Genomic DNA, 12,710 nt, shown 5'->3' on the forward strand with positions numbered 1-12,710 from the left:
AGCTGAGCTTTCTATATCAGTTGTATATTTCCACTTCTGGAACTCGATTTAGAGCTCTAAATACCGAAAAAATAAATTAAAATTTTTCAGGATAAAAGATTTATACAGTAAAAAAAATTTATGCACAAAAATTCATCTGATTTGGAAAGCCTCAAGTGTCTTGAACGTGCCAATTCCAGATATGTATAGTTTTATGCAGATGAAATTCATTGGCTCACAGGAATTGCGATAGCAGGACAAGCCCTTGCAATTTTATTAATGCAGTAGTGGCACTACTGCAGTAATAAAATTGCAAGGGCTTGCCCTGCTATCGCAATTCCTGTGTGCCAGTGAATTTCTTCATACCTGGTATGTGAGGTGGCCGATTCCTCTATCGCTCGGCACCAGGATAAGATATCTGGGTTTGTGAGGTGTGCGGCTTCTCCAACATTGCTTAGTTTTATGGAGATCTCTGAAGTTATGGAATTTTCAAAGCACTACCCAGAGTATGGCATATTTTACATTCCAAAGCCAAAAAAAGTAAAATGGACTACCTTGTCTTTTCACTCCTAACAAACATCAAAGTTTTTACTTAGCGGTTTCTATAAAAATGTATGAAATGTCTCTAATGTATCTCCTATACAGCATTAGGTGCCAAGAAAAAACTTCCTAAATTTGAATGCCAGGGGTCCACTGAACAGTTTGATGCCCATTGTGCATAGCATTGCCATATTATCTGGTGTTTAGAGACCCCAAAATGAAGTTATTGCATACAACTTGTCCCGGAACTCACTTCAGCTACTGAATAATTATCACATTTACTGCATTTGGTGCAAATTAAAAACACAAAATATATATTTTGACCCCCCAAAACCATATATTTTTGGAAAGTATACATTCTGACGAATCCAAAATGGGTAAATACATTTTTCTACAGCAAACTACCAAACTGCAAAGCTGTGCTGAATTTTTATGAAATTTCTGAAACTTGTCACAAAGCTTGCATTTTACCCCATTATATGCCCAACATTTTGCAACGTACCAACAAAAAACACATGCCGAATATGTATAGATTTACCAAACTATGTGGCGCACTGAGGCACCCAAATGGATACATAGAGGTCACAATTTCCATGGGCAAAAACAAGTAACAAAGAACAGTGCGGAATGCAATAAAATCACTAAAATCCAATAAAACTACTTAAATCAACACTTTGCCTAGTGTAATCAGCAGTCAGAGTTCTGACTGGTTATTTTGGGTTGTCCAAAACGGTTTTAAGGACTGAAACAAGGGAACAACATGTACGCAGAACTGAAAATGCAATAAAATATCTAAAAATGTAATAAAACGGCTAAAATGCATCAAAATCACGGTGGTAATCGAATACGCCATTTACAATGGAAATAAATAATTTTTTTCAGGCAAAAAAAACAGACATTGAGATAAAAAAAAGCTAGAAAAGTTTGCATATATGTGTGTATACTTGGCAAACTGCATTTTATGTGTGGGTGTGCGCATGTGCAAGTATGTGTGAGTGGGCAATCGTGCCTCAGGGGCCAGTGGATGCGCCTTCTGCTCGTTGCCTAGGGGATGAGGAACAAGCTGGGATGGAGTAGGCGGTTTAAAAGTCAATCCTCCTCTCCCCAACCCGGAAGTGCTGCAGATTGTAGAATCTACTTTCTGTGGCACTTAGGTTATTTTATCCCCAGAACGCACAAAAAAACTCGAATACAAAAAGTTGCCGTATAAAAGCTGGCAAGGTCATGTAGAAGTCAATGGGGCTGTCCTTATCAAATTGTAAAACCATTCCTTTTTTTTCACTTGTAATCACGCAAGAATTCTCAAGCATTTTGAGGTTTTCATTGTCTTATGTGTTACATGTTTTTATTCGCATTGTGCTTTTTATGTTTGGATTCTTTTAATAAACAAGGAGACCATGTTTAGTCAAGGTTGAAAAAAACCTCTATAACTACACAAATCTGAACAGTGATAAATAAGGCCTTTAGTGGCTGCCAATTAATGATAATAAATAAGAAGAATCAGAACTTTAAGACGCTGGATTATTTATCAGCGTTGTAGAGACCAGGCAAGTATTTTAAATGTGTTATTTTGAAATATATATATACTGAAAAAAATGTTTATCTTGGTACATGCTGCTCTATTGGTGGTACTTTACTAAATGTCAACTAATACCTTCTTTATTATTCTTGGCTCACCTGAGATCATATTGTCTGGGCTCAGTGAGTCAAGGTGTCAATAGATCTATAAAATCTGGACACAGAACTAGGACCCAAGGAAATGAATGAATCCACCTATTTATACAGGGTACGTTTGTAAAAGAATTGAGAGGGGAAGTACACAAACAAAATTTTCCATTTTTATTTACAAAACAAAAGTCCAGTATTCATTTGGTGGTTTGATAAATCAGTCTTATTTGGCCAACACAGCATTGTTTCACCTAGCCAGAACATTTAATTTCATTTACGTAGGAATAGTAGTCAGACATTCTACACTGTATTAATTTGCACCAGAAATCTATGATACACACTTCTGCCTCTGTAAGGCTTACACTTAATTGCCAGAAACTGCTGGCTCTGCAGCAAAGCTGTTAATGAGCAAATATGTTACTAAACTCATTTGAATCGTGCATGAACCTCTTGGGATGCTTCTCTGGTGAATGCCTGCATTTCTATTGATTTTCTTATCAGCCAGTGAGGATTTTTTTTTAGCTATGCCACAATCAGGGCTCAAATTGATCATGTTGTATAATACAAAAATAGCTTTGTAATGAGATTTTGCTAACATGCCATCTTAACATCCTTGCCTATAAATCTGTTTTAAATCCAACAGACATCACAAATGTCCCACGAAGACATTGTTGCCATTTTTGTTACCATTGAGAAAGGATAAAAAATGGAACCTGGAAACTAAAGACAGCAGGTACAAAGATGAGTTTTCTCTCTGTTAAAGGGGGGCTGAACCAAGTCTGTGTTTATATCCGTTCTGTGTAAAAGATAAGAGATTTTAGTATATTTTAGTATTATATATATGTCAATTTAAATTCATATAAAGATTGCAAAAAATAGAATTATTCCCTGGCTCTGCACTCTGATAAATTTAGGGGCATAATTTGCACTTCTACCATTGGGCAGCTATTTATAGGAACGAATGGAAGACATAAAAGCAAACGCATTGGCAGCCTTTCATTTCTTCTGTAAAAAGTAAGGATGATTTTGGTCAAGAATAACCATCTGAGGCTTGACAAAGGGCCCAGAAACGCCAAAAAACTTTTACCACGAATTAGAAAATAATTTGTGGAATGCCAATTTTGGACCTATAGCCTGGGTTTGTGCTATTACCTCAAACCCAAGGGTGATTTGCTCTGGTGGTAGCACTCTACTCTAAAGGTGAACGACCACCTGAGAGACATGAATATCCATGTATAATATAGCTATTATATGCTTGCACAGAGAAGAACTGCCAAGTCTATTGAATATCATTGTGGTCATTAACTGTTGCAGAAATCTTAAAGTAGCATCCTTATATTATCATATTAATTATATATATATATATATATATATATAGGTAGTCAATGTGATCAAAAAGAGAAATATGGATTTAAGACAGATTTTTTTTTTTTTTTAGAAAGACACTTTGACGGTTTGACATCTGGCTAGTGGTATTCTCCTGATTCTATTCAGTATCCTCATACACTGGTGGACACTGAAACAGGCTGGCGTGGCTGGCCATGGCTTTACATTTCAGCGGGTCATTCGATTCCTTAGATGGGATCCTAAGTCTGATAAAGGGCTAGAGGTTGTGAGAGGAAAGGAGCTTGTTATCCAATAACTTCTTTTAATCCTTTCCTCTCTCGTTGGCTGGATTTCTGCACCTTCATCTCTGTCAGCTGGATGTACCGAAGAACATTGGTATCTAAAACGGAGAAGTGAGAGGTTCAGTCTAGCAGAATACAGGAACACAATGAAACACAAGAGCCAGGACTTTAAACAAGAGATTGGAAAAAATATATATATGTTAATATTTTATTATGATTTCTTAAGAAATAATGTCACAAGTAATGATTTGACATAAAGCCATCCTTTTCCCCCATTCCCTATTCCTTTTGTGACAAAGGCTCCTATTTATTTTGGGGTTATATCATTTCTATTTCTGCATTCCTTTTGATTTGATGCCGAGTGTTAGAAGACCAAACTGTATTTTATTAGAACAGTAAAAGTCAGTAACCATCCCTAAAGGTGGCCATACACATAGAGATCCACTCGTTTGGCGAAATCTCTCTCCGATATGCCCACACTGAGGTGTGCGAAATCGGGCTGATCCGATCATGGGCCCTAGGGCCCAACAATCTGATCATAATGAAGCCAACATGGGCGGTCGGATCGCGGACTGCATCAACGGTTTTCGGCAAGATATCGATCGCACGGGCCGATAAGATGCCGACTCAGTTTGTCTGCAGCTTTTATTTGGCCCATGTAAGGCCAGCATAACAGTCACTTCTAATCTGGAAAAACCATAACCCTAATACTATATAATACATATATAAGATATATATATATACATATCATATACTCTTAGAATAAAATGACTTTTGAGTATGAGACTGTTTGACATTGGCATGCTAAAACAATTTGCAATTGATTCATCATTGTTTTTTTTTGTTCTGCAGATTCAATACAACTGCATTCCCTTTGGTAGGCTCACTTACCCTAGCAAAACTAGTCTATAGAAAAAAAATCATGACTTAACAAAATGCATATTCCTCCTCATTCTGTTTGTATATGTCACTCAGCATAACTACTGTATATCAGTGAAGGAAAACACATCCACATATCACACTGTGCTGACCATAGGGCAACATGCAGTACCAGCTCCCATGCTATATCATACTCCTATTATCATATCAGAAATCAGGGCCTCTGTGTATATATGAGGAAATTAAAAGTAAGTTAAATGGTTGTTTTGCTGCTATTACACACCCTCCCTTTACATGTATTGGGGAAGCCTATGCAGACATCCTTACAGCATCAGTTGTTATTATAAAAATTATGCCTGAAACCAGATATTAGTAGTAAAGAAAGATATTTTTTCTATAAAAGGTGGCAACCCTGTCCCTGTGCAGTAAATTACCTGAGGGCTCCCTCCTTCTGGCTTCCTTCAAGTAGAGCAGGGCATTGCCATAGTCCCCTAGGTGGTAGAAGGCGATGCCAGCTCTGTAGGTGGCCTTGAAGTTGCTGTTCTGTCTCTCCAGCACCTTCAGGCAATATTCTTTCACCCGCTCATAATTCACCAGCTCTGACTGCAGTAAACAGGCTGTGGGCAGATGGAGAAAGAGGTGGGATGAAGATTTAGGTGCGGTTCTATGTAATTATCACCTGCTGCTGTCTGGGATTCAATTTAAAATAATATGAGCTTATTACAGACACACAGGCTGTTTCACGGGTGCAAGCAGTATAAAGAGAATTTCCTCAGGTCTGCTAGAAAACTGTCAGCAATTTAGGGAATGTGTGTTATGGTGTCTTAACCATGTTAATGGCAGTACCATCAGATTTATCCCCTTTTATTGGGGTTGCCTATAAAATAATATTTGAAAATGATTTGCACTTTTCCCTGAACTTTTGTGCTACACAAGAATTACTGTACCAACTATTTCTATGGAAATCACTGTAACTGTGCAACTGGTTTTAAAGCATCTCTAGGTATTATCTATATAGGTAATAGGTAATGATAAAATAATTCTTTTGCACCCACTGGAAAAATCTCTCGGTTAAAAAAGAGCTCTGCCACTTATGGATTCCACCTGGGCTATGTATTATAAGGTGCAAAGTTTACTAGAGTTCCTATAGCAACCAATCAGCAGTAAGTTACCTATTTATAAGGTTACCTGTTTATAAGCAAACATATAATTGGTTGCTATGGGTTACTGTATGTGTATGTGTATATATATATACCAGGCATGAATACTTTTATACAGGTCATGGAACTCCAAAGTGACTTGTAATATTCTCATATTTTACTTTATAAATTATAATACACAAGTTCCAGTGAGTGACGTGACACAAATGACATCACTGAGCCCTGACAACCGATGACATAGTTAAGCACCATTTATGAGGATATCATTTACAGGATATTCATGGTACTTATGTATATATAGAAATTAACGTAGCCCCTGTTGTAAAATATAAAGATATTATAGGCCATGGAGGAGTTCCACATCTATGTCAGACATGAGGCCAAAGGCTGAGTGCTTTTATACAGGTAATAAAACTCCAAGGTGACTTTTAACATCTTCTAATTTTACAAAAGGATACACATTATAATATACATGTTTTAGTAAATCATTTGACAGAAATGACTTCACTAAGCCCCATTTATAAGAATATAATTTACTGAATATTCATGACTCTTGTGATGTTTGTGACCAAATAACCCATACAGTGGAGTTTTTGGATATAGACAAATACAAGAGGTCCTCTGCACGCAACCCATTATCAATATATTAAAGACGTTTTGTGCCTTAAACTACTAAAAATACCTTAGCCTTTAAACAAAACAGGGATTGATTTTCCATATATTGCAATCTATGTGACTTGGCCAACAGGAGTGGAGTTTTTGGACTTTGCTTCTGGTTTACCAGGTGTTAACAAGGCCAATTAGGCCCCTCCCATACTTTATGCAATTCTATTCTATAAAGTTCCCTCTACTAGTCATAGTGTAGGACTTCACGAGCGATTTTGTCATGATCCGACACGCGCTGCGACAAAAATAAGGTAAGAGATAGAATTGTTGCATGGTGTCACAGCGTTGATCGCGTCGGATCAGCGCTGCAACATCTTGCGACAATTCTATTACTTACCTTATTTTTGTCGCATGCGACACGTTGGATTGCTACAAAATCGCTCGTGGAGTCCTACCCTTAGGGATGAACATTTTTTTGAGACACAATGTATTTCTGTTGATTTGGGGGCCTCTGGCTGTAATGTGTCTTTCATTGTAACTGTTGTGTGTAGATTAGATGGGCTGAATACAATTCATTGTGCATGCTCTGTATCTTAAAGTTCACGTGCTTCCATCTGGAAATTCACTTCATTCTAGGAGATGTAGCCCAGCAAAAAGCAGAGTGTAATCTGCAGAATTTATTTCCCTGCAACTGAAAATTCTGATGACAAGTTCTGTAATGTCTACTGCCATTTTGAGGCACAGTCAGCTAATGCTCTTAGTGCTGGTACCATAAGTACAGGCAAGTTAGATTTTCAGTGACTAGGGGTAGGCAGAATAGGCAGCTGGATAGGCAGGATAGGCAGCTACAAAGGGAGAGCAGTAACAGTCCATGGTAGGAGTATGCGGAATGAGGGTGGTGGTAGTTGGGGTGGCTACTGCAGCAGGTGGGAGAGGGCTGAGTGCTAGCCAGAAGAAGAGGTATTTGCCTTGGGCACAGGTACCTTTTGACACAATACTGCAGTGACATGATGTGCGAACTGTCCTGTGCCCCATGATTAATAGGTCGGTGGCATAAGAGCCTTTCTTCCCAAATTATTTCACAATACTTTTCTGTTATTACACACTACTTACAGGATATATGTAATGCTGGGCATTGTCAATAAATACATTTTCTACATATTATACCACAGACCTGGATTAAAATCTAATTACTGATTACAGACCTAGTTTTTTAATATACTGTAGGCCACTTTTGGTTGTATGACTTGCATGAAGACAGATAATATGGAGTGCATATCACAGATAGAATTATGGCAAGTGGATGCCCTACTGCAGAGTAACACTGGAACAGAATAGGGAGTCAGCCCATCCCACTGCAGGGTGATAAAGAAACAAACGTAACTGGGATACAGCAATTTGTCTGTCCTGCTAGATGGTGAAAGATGTTTGGGAGCTCTGGGCACATATTGTATTCTCATACCTATAAATTAGATTGTGCAGGTGTCAATATCACCACTATGGCACCCATCTGTCTCTCCTTGCTTTACACTACTTTGGAGTTTAAAGGGTTAATATGCATGCCTGTGACTCCCCCACTCCCACTGTATCACTTTCTGCTCTTTTCACATCAGTAAGCAAAGTGACCATGCACAGCATCCCCTCCCCTCCTTCCCTCCATCCCCACCTACCAGTCAGGTTGTCATAACACTCAATCTCTGTGGCCTCCACCCGGACTCTCTGAGCATCTGTCAACCTTGCTGCTTCTCTGCCGTTTGCTTTCCCATCCTCCCCTTCTTCATGGACGCCCTTCAGCACTAGCAGAGCCCGGTGGTACTTGCCAATAGCATCTCGGAATTTCTTGTCTTTGTAATAGCGATTTCCTTCTACCTTGAACTCTACAGCCTTTTGGATTCTGCCATCCATCTCTGGCTCTGGGCTGGGAGCAAGCCTTAAGCCCCCAATGCCAGTCTTTTGGTCTCCCATTGCCCTTACTGCCGGCCCATGCTGGGGGTATCCCAAGGCCTGGTCTCTCTGGATATATCTGCTGCTTTGCATAAGGGAAGAGCCACAGAGATGTGAGGATGCTGAGGATGCTGGAAAGGGAGGGAGGGTGGAGGAGGAGGTAGAGGAGGAGGAGGAGGAGGAGAGAGCTGCTGCTGTCAGTGCAATTCTCACTGCATTCTGGGTACCACAAGGCTGAAATCACCCTCTTTTAACTCTTCACAGGAACACTGTACTACCCAATGCTGACTTTCAGCCACCTATAATAACAAATGCTTGCAGAATCTATTGAGAGGATTGTCAAGGTGGCTTACTGTGTGATAAATTAGTACTTATTGTGCTGTAAAAGGGTCACTGAACATAAATGTAAAAAGAAAACAAAACATTTCAGACAGGCTCATCATTACTATTATCATTATTATTATTATTATTATTATTAACACATATTCTGCAATGCTGTGCAATAAATATTTTGTATACCTTTACTCAAATTAATGAGCAAACCTGATTAGATACTGTATGTGTTGCACAATTTGTGTCTCCTTATTAGGAAAACCCCCGGATTCCAAATGTTCCTGATAACAGATCCCATATCTGTACTATGCATGGTAGTTAAGAACAGGGATCCTCAGGTAATTTGGGAAAGCTTTGCAAGAAACAACATAATTTAAGGATGAACAGTCTGTGACTCTTTTTCTTATACACGCAAGTGTTTATTCCTGCATTCCCCTGCGATGGAACTTTTCACCACAGGGAAACACAGGAAGAAACTCAGCCCTGCATTTCCTGTTAATTTAAACTTACTGTGACGCAGGTAAGAGCTGAACACAGGTGAAAGGCAACTTGATGAATTGCACCTGTATTGTGCACTTGCCTGTGTCACAGTAAGTAAAGTCAGACAGAAAATACAATGCTGCAATGTTGCTCGTGTTCCCCTGTGCTGGTAAAAGATTCAATCCATGGGTACACACAAGCAAACACGTGTATGAGTCATTAAACCAGTGGGCCGGTCAAGTTCGGGTCCAAACGCACAAGAAATTCGGGCCGTGTACGGGTTCAGGCTGAGCTCTTCCTGCCACCTAAGTATGTGCCGCTTCTGCTTCCAGTGGTGCCTATTTATAGACAAGCACCTGCCCTCCCCGCCCCTGCCATTATGTCAGAGATGGGGGGGGGCGGGGCAGGCACGGGTATAAAAAAAGGAAGCAGAGTGGTGGGTTAGGGTCGGATGTGGGTGCAGAGTTGAGGGTTATGGTCATGGGCATCGGACCTAAACACGGCCCTACTTTGTGCCCGTTGACGTCACACGTCGGCACGCTGATGTCACGCTCCATATTCAGTGGAAGTGACATCAGCGCCCCGTGCGTGATTTCACTTCCACGTTCTTCCACGGACCCCCTACCCCTCACCTCCGTCATCAGATGCCCTATGGAAATCCATGGCGGAGGATGGGGAGGGTTCAAAAAAATTAAAAATAGGCACCCCGCGAACCGCCCCCAAAATCGTGCCACACTAGGCACAGGCCCTCAGGGGTCTATATATAGTACAGCCCTGTCAGTGGGGGTTGACAATTTGTTGACCTGCCCATCACTACAGTAGCTCACTAGGCAATTCTGTCTGCAAAGGTGACACACCAATGCTGTACCACATTGAGGAGATAGGAGAATTTAGAAGATTTTCTACTGTGCCATTAGCTTTAAGCTGTTGCTGCACTACAACTATTATGGCAGTCATAAATGCTGGTAATTCTACAATAACTGGAAGGCAGGAGGCATTATGCAATTAGATATTGCAGTTGCACTTGTTCACAGTTAGCGGTTTATATTGGAATGTATTTATTGCATAATATGAGCTATCTTCTGCATTTACTTTTCATCAGTGGAATGACTAGTTATTGGACCCCTAAACTTTGTAAACAAGATATTTTCCATAAACATATATTGCAACTGCTTATCAGTCCTACTGGGCCTCCTAAAATTCCTGGGCCCAGCAGTTGCAGGGCTTATTCCCTCTATAGTTGTGCTTTACAGTAAAATGATTTATAGGGTTGTATCGTAATAGCTGTGGTAAAAAAAACAGGATTTTTGTTACTCACCGTTAAATCTGTTTCTCTGTAGTCAAAAAGGGGACACAGGGAACGATTGGGTCCCATTGCCCTTGTGGAATGGGCACGGATTCCCTCTGGTGGAGTCTTGCCTTTGGATAGGTAGGCTTGCTTGATTGTTTCTTTGATCCACCTAGCGATGGTCATCTTTGACGCCGCCTGTCCCCTTCGTAGTCCTGATGGAATCACAAACAGAGATTGGGATCTGCGGAAGGGTTTTGAACGTTCTATGTACCATCGAAGTGCTCTGACCCCATCCAGACTATGCAACGTTCTTTGTCATTCTTAAGGTTTGGACATATGGAAGGCACTATAATATCCTGATTTACGTGAAAGGATGACACCACTTTAGGTAGGAATGATGGAACTGTACGCAGTGCAGCCTTGTCGTTATGAAAAACTAACAGCGAAGGTTCACAGGATAGTGCACTCAACTCTGACACCCTTCTGGTTGATGAAATCGCCAGTAAGAAAACCACCTTCCAAGTGAGCCAGGTGTCCAAGACTGAACTTAGTGGTTCAAACAGAGCCCTTAACTCGAGGATATTTATTGGCATTTTGGACTCCTTTGGAGACCACTGGCCCTGAGCTGAAAGATTGTCCCATGTTGCTCCCCAGCCTTGAAGACTGGCATCTGTTGCTATCACAATCCAATCCGGAGTAGCCCAGGATTGTCCTTTGGCTAGGTTGTTTGGTTGTAACCACCACTTCAGTGCTTCCTTTGTCGGACTCTTCAGAAAGAGTGGTTGAGATAATGACCCCCCCCTTTCCATGTCGCTAGTATGTCGGCCTGAAGAGGCCTTAGATGTATCTGTGCAAATGGTACTGCCTCTATGGCCGACACCATCAGTCCCAGCACCTGCATTGCGGATCATTGGACTCTGGTTGAAGAGCAGTGATTGCACTTCTTGATCTTATTCATCTTGTCCAGAGGAAGGCTGACTAACTGTGTGACAGTGTCGAACTCTAGTCCTAGAAAAGTCATCTGATGGCTGGGAAGTGGGTTGGATTTTTCCCAGTTTATGGTCCAGCCGAAGGTCTGGAGGAGTTTGATCGCCCGATTCAGGTCTTCCTTGGCTTTCTCTACTAACCTGGCCTTTATTAGCAAGTCGTCCAGGTAGGGTGTCACAGAGATCTCCTGTAATCGTAGGGTTGCTGCTGTCACCGCCGTCAGTTTGGTGAATACCCTGGGTGCCAATGAAAGTCCGAAGGGTAACGCGACAAATTGGTAGTGGTGATTTGTGAAGGCAAACCACAGGAAGCGGTGATGAGGGGGCCATATTGGTACATGAAGATAAGCGTCTTTGATATCTAGAGACATCATAAGTTGCCCCTGTTCCATTCCTCGGATCACGGACCATAGGGTCTCCATTTTGAATCGAACTGACCGTATAAACTTGTTTAGTTTTTTAAGATCGAGTACCGGTCTGAAGGACCCGTCCTTCTTCAGAACAATGAACAGATTGGAGTAAAACCCTGAGAATCTGTCTGTCCGTGAGGGACAATTACTCGATTTGTCTCCATCTTGGATACGCACTCCAAAAATGCCTTTGCCTTGTATGGGCTGGAGGGGACTCTGGACATGATACATTTTCTAGGCGGAACGTTTGTGAAGTCCAGGTGGTAGCCTTTGGAAATTATTTTGTCAACCCAGGCATCAGAAGAATACTCGCGGAACCGAATACACCGGAGGGCGTGCCCTGTCAAGTTGAAGCGGATTTGTCTGCTGACGACTTGGGATTGGATTTGTTATTTGGGGTATGGCCCTTGTCGTTGATTTTGGAGCGGAAATGTGAGCGTTGAGGTGAACTGCTTCGTCGTGGAAATCGTCCAGTAAAAAACTTTCATCGTCTTGTGAAAGTAGAAGCTCTTACCTTATTTTGTGGAAGGAAGGTACTCTTTCCCCCCTGTTGCCTGGGAGATAATTTTCTCCAGCTCCTCACCAAATAATCGCTGACCTTTGAAGGGCAGGGAAGTTAACGTTTTCTTTGAACTATTATCTGCTGACCAGTTCTTAAGCCATAGCGTTCTGCGTTCTGCTACAGACAGATCTGAGGTTTTTGCAGTGATCTGAGATGTATCTAACGTGGTATCACAGTGGTAGGAAGACGCCTCCACTATTGCTTGTACTGAAGAGAGTCATTCCACTCTGGGTACTCCTTCCTG

The 12,710-nt window shown here is 41.1% G+C and overlaps 1 protein-coding gene across 1 annotated transcript; it reads right to left on the reverse strand.

Moving 5' to 3' along the window:
- Window positions 1-2,335: 2,335 nt before the first annotated feature.
- On the reverse strand, window positions 2,336-8,572 carry ttc9b.L (tetratricopeptide repeat domain 9B L homeolog). Its single transcript, XM_018230225.2, has 3 exons — window positions 8,131-8,572; window positions 5,129-5,311; window positions 2,336-3,913 (listed from the first exon to the last, which is right to left on the reverse strand). Exons 1-3 carry the CDS (start codon window positions 8,495-8,497, stop codon window positions 3,819-3,821), a joined length of 645 nt encoding a protein of 214 aa, XP_018085714.1. The 5' UTR covers window positions 8,498-8,572; the 3' UTR covers window positions 2,336-3,818.
- Between the last annotated feature and the right edge of the window lie 4,138 nt (window positions 8,573-12,710).

The sequence above is a fragment of the Xenopus laevis genome, chromosome 8L, assembly GCF_017654675.1.
Source record: "Xenopus laevis strain J_2021 chromosome 8L, Xenopus_laevis_v10.1, whole genome shotgun sequence".
Classification (NCBI taxonomy): domain Eukaryota; kingdom Metazoa; phylum Chordata; class Amphibia; order Anura; family Pipidae; genus Xenopus; species Xenopus laevis.

Excerpts from the sequence above, each read along its gene's own strand:
- ttc9b.L (XM_018230225.2), bottom strand. The coding sequence starts at position 8,497 with ATGCAAAGCAGCAGATATATCCAGAGAGACCAGGCCTTGGGATACCCC. Across the intron at positions 5,312-8,130 it reads GTGTTATGACAACCTGACTG|CCTGTTTACTGCAGTCAGAG; the intron begins GTAGGTGGGGAT and ends ATCTGCCCACAG. Across the intron at positions 3,914-5,128 it reads CAGAAGGAGGGAGCCCTCAG|ATACCAATGTTCTTCGGTAC; the intron begins GTAATTTACTGC and ends TCTCCGTTTTAG.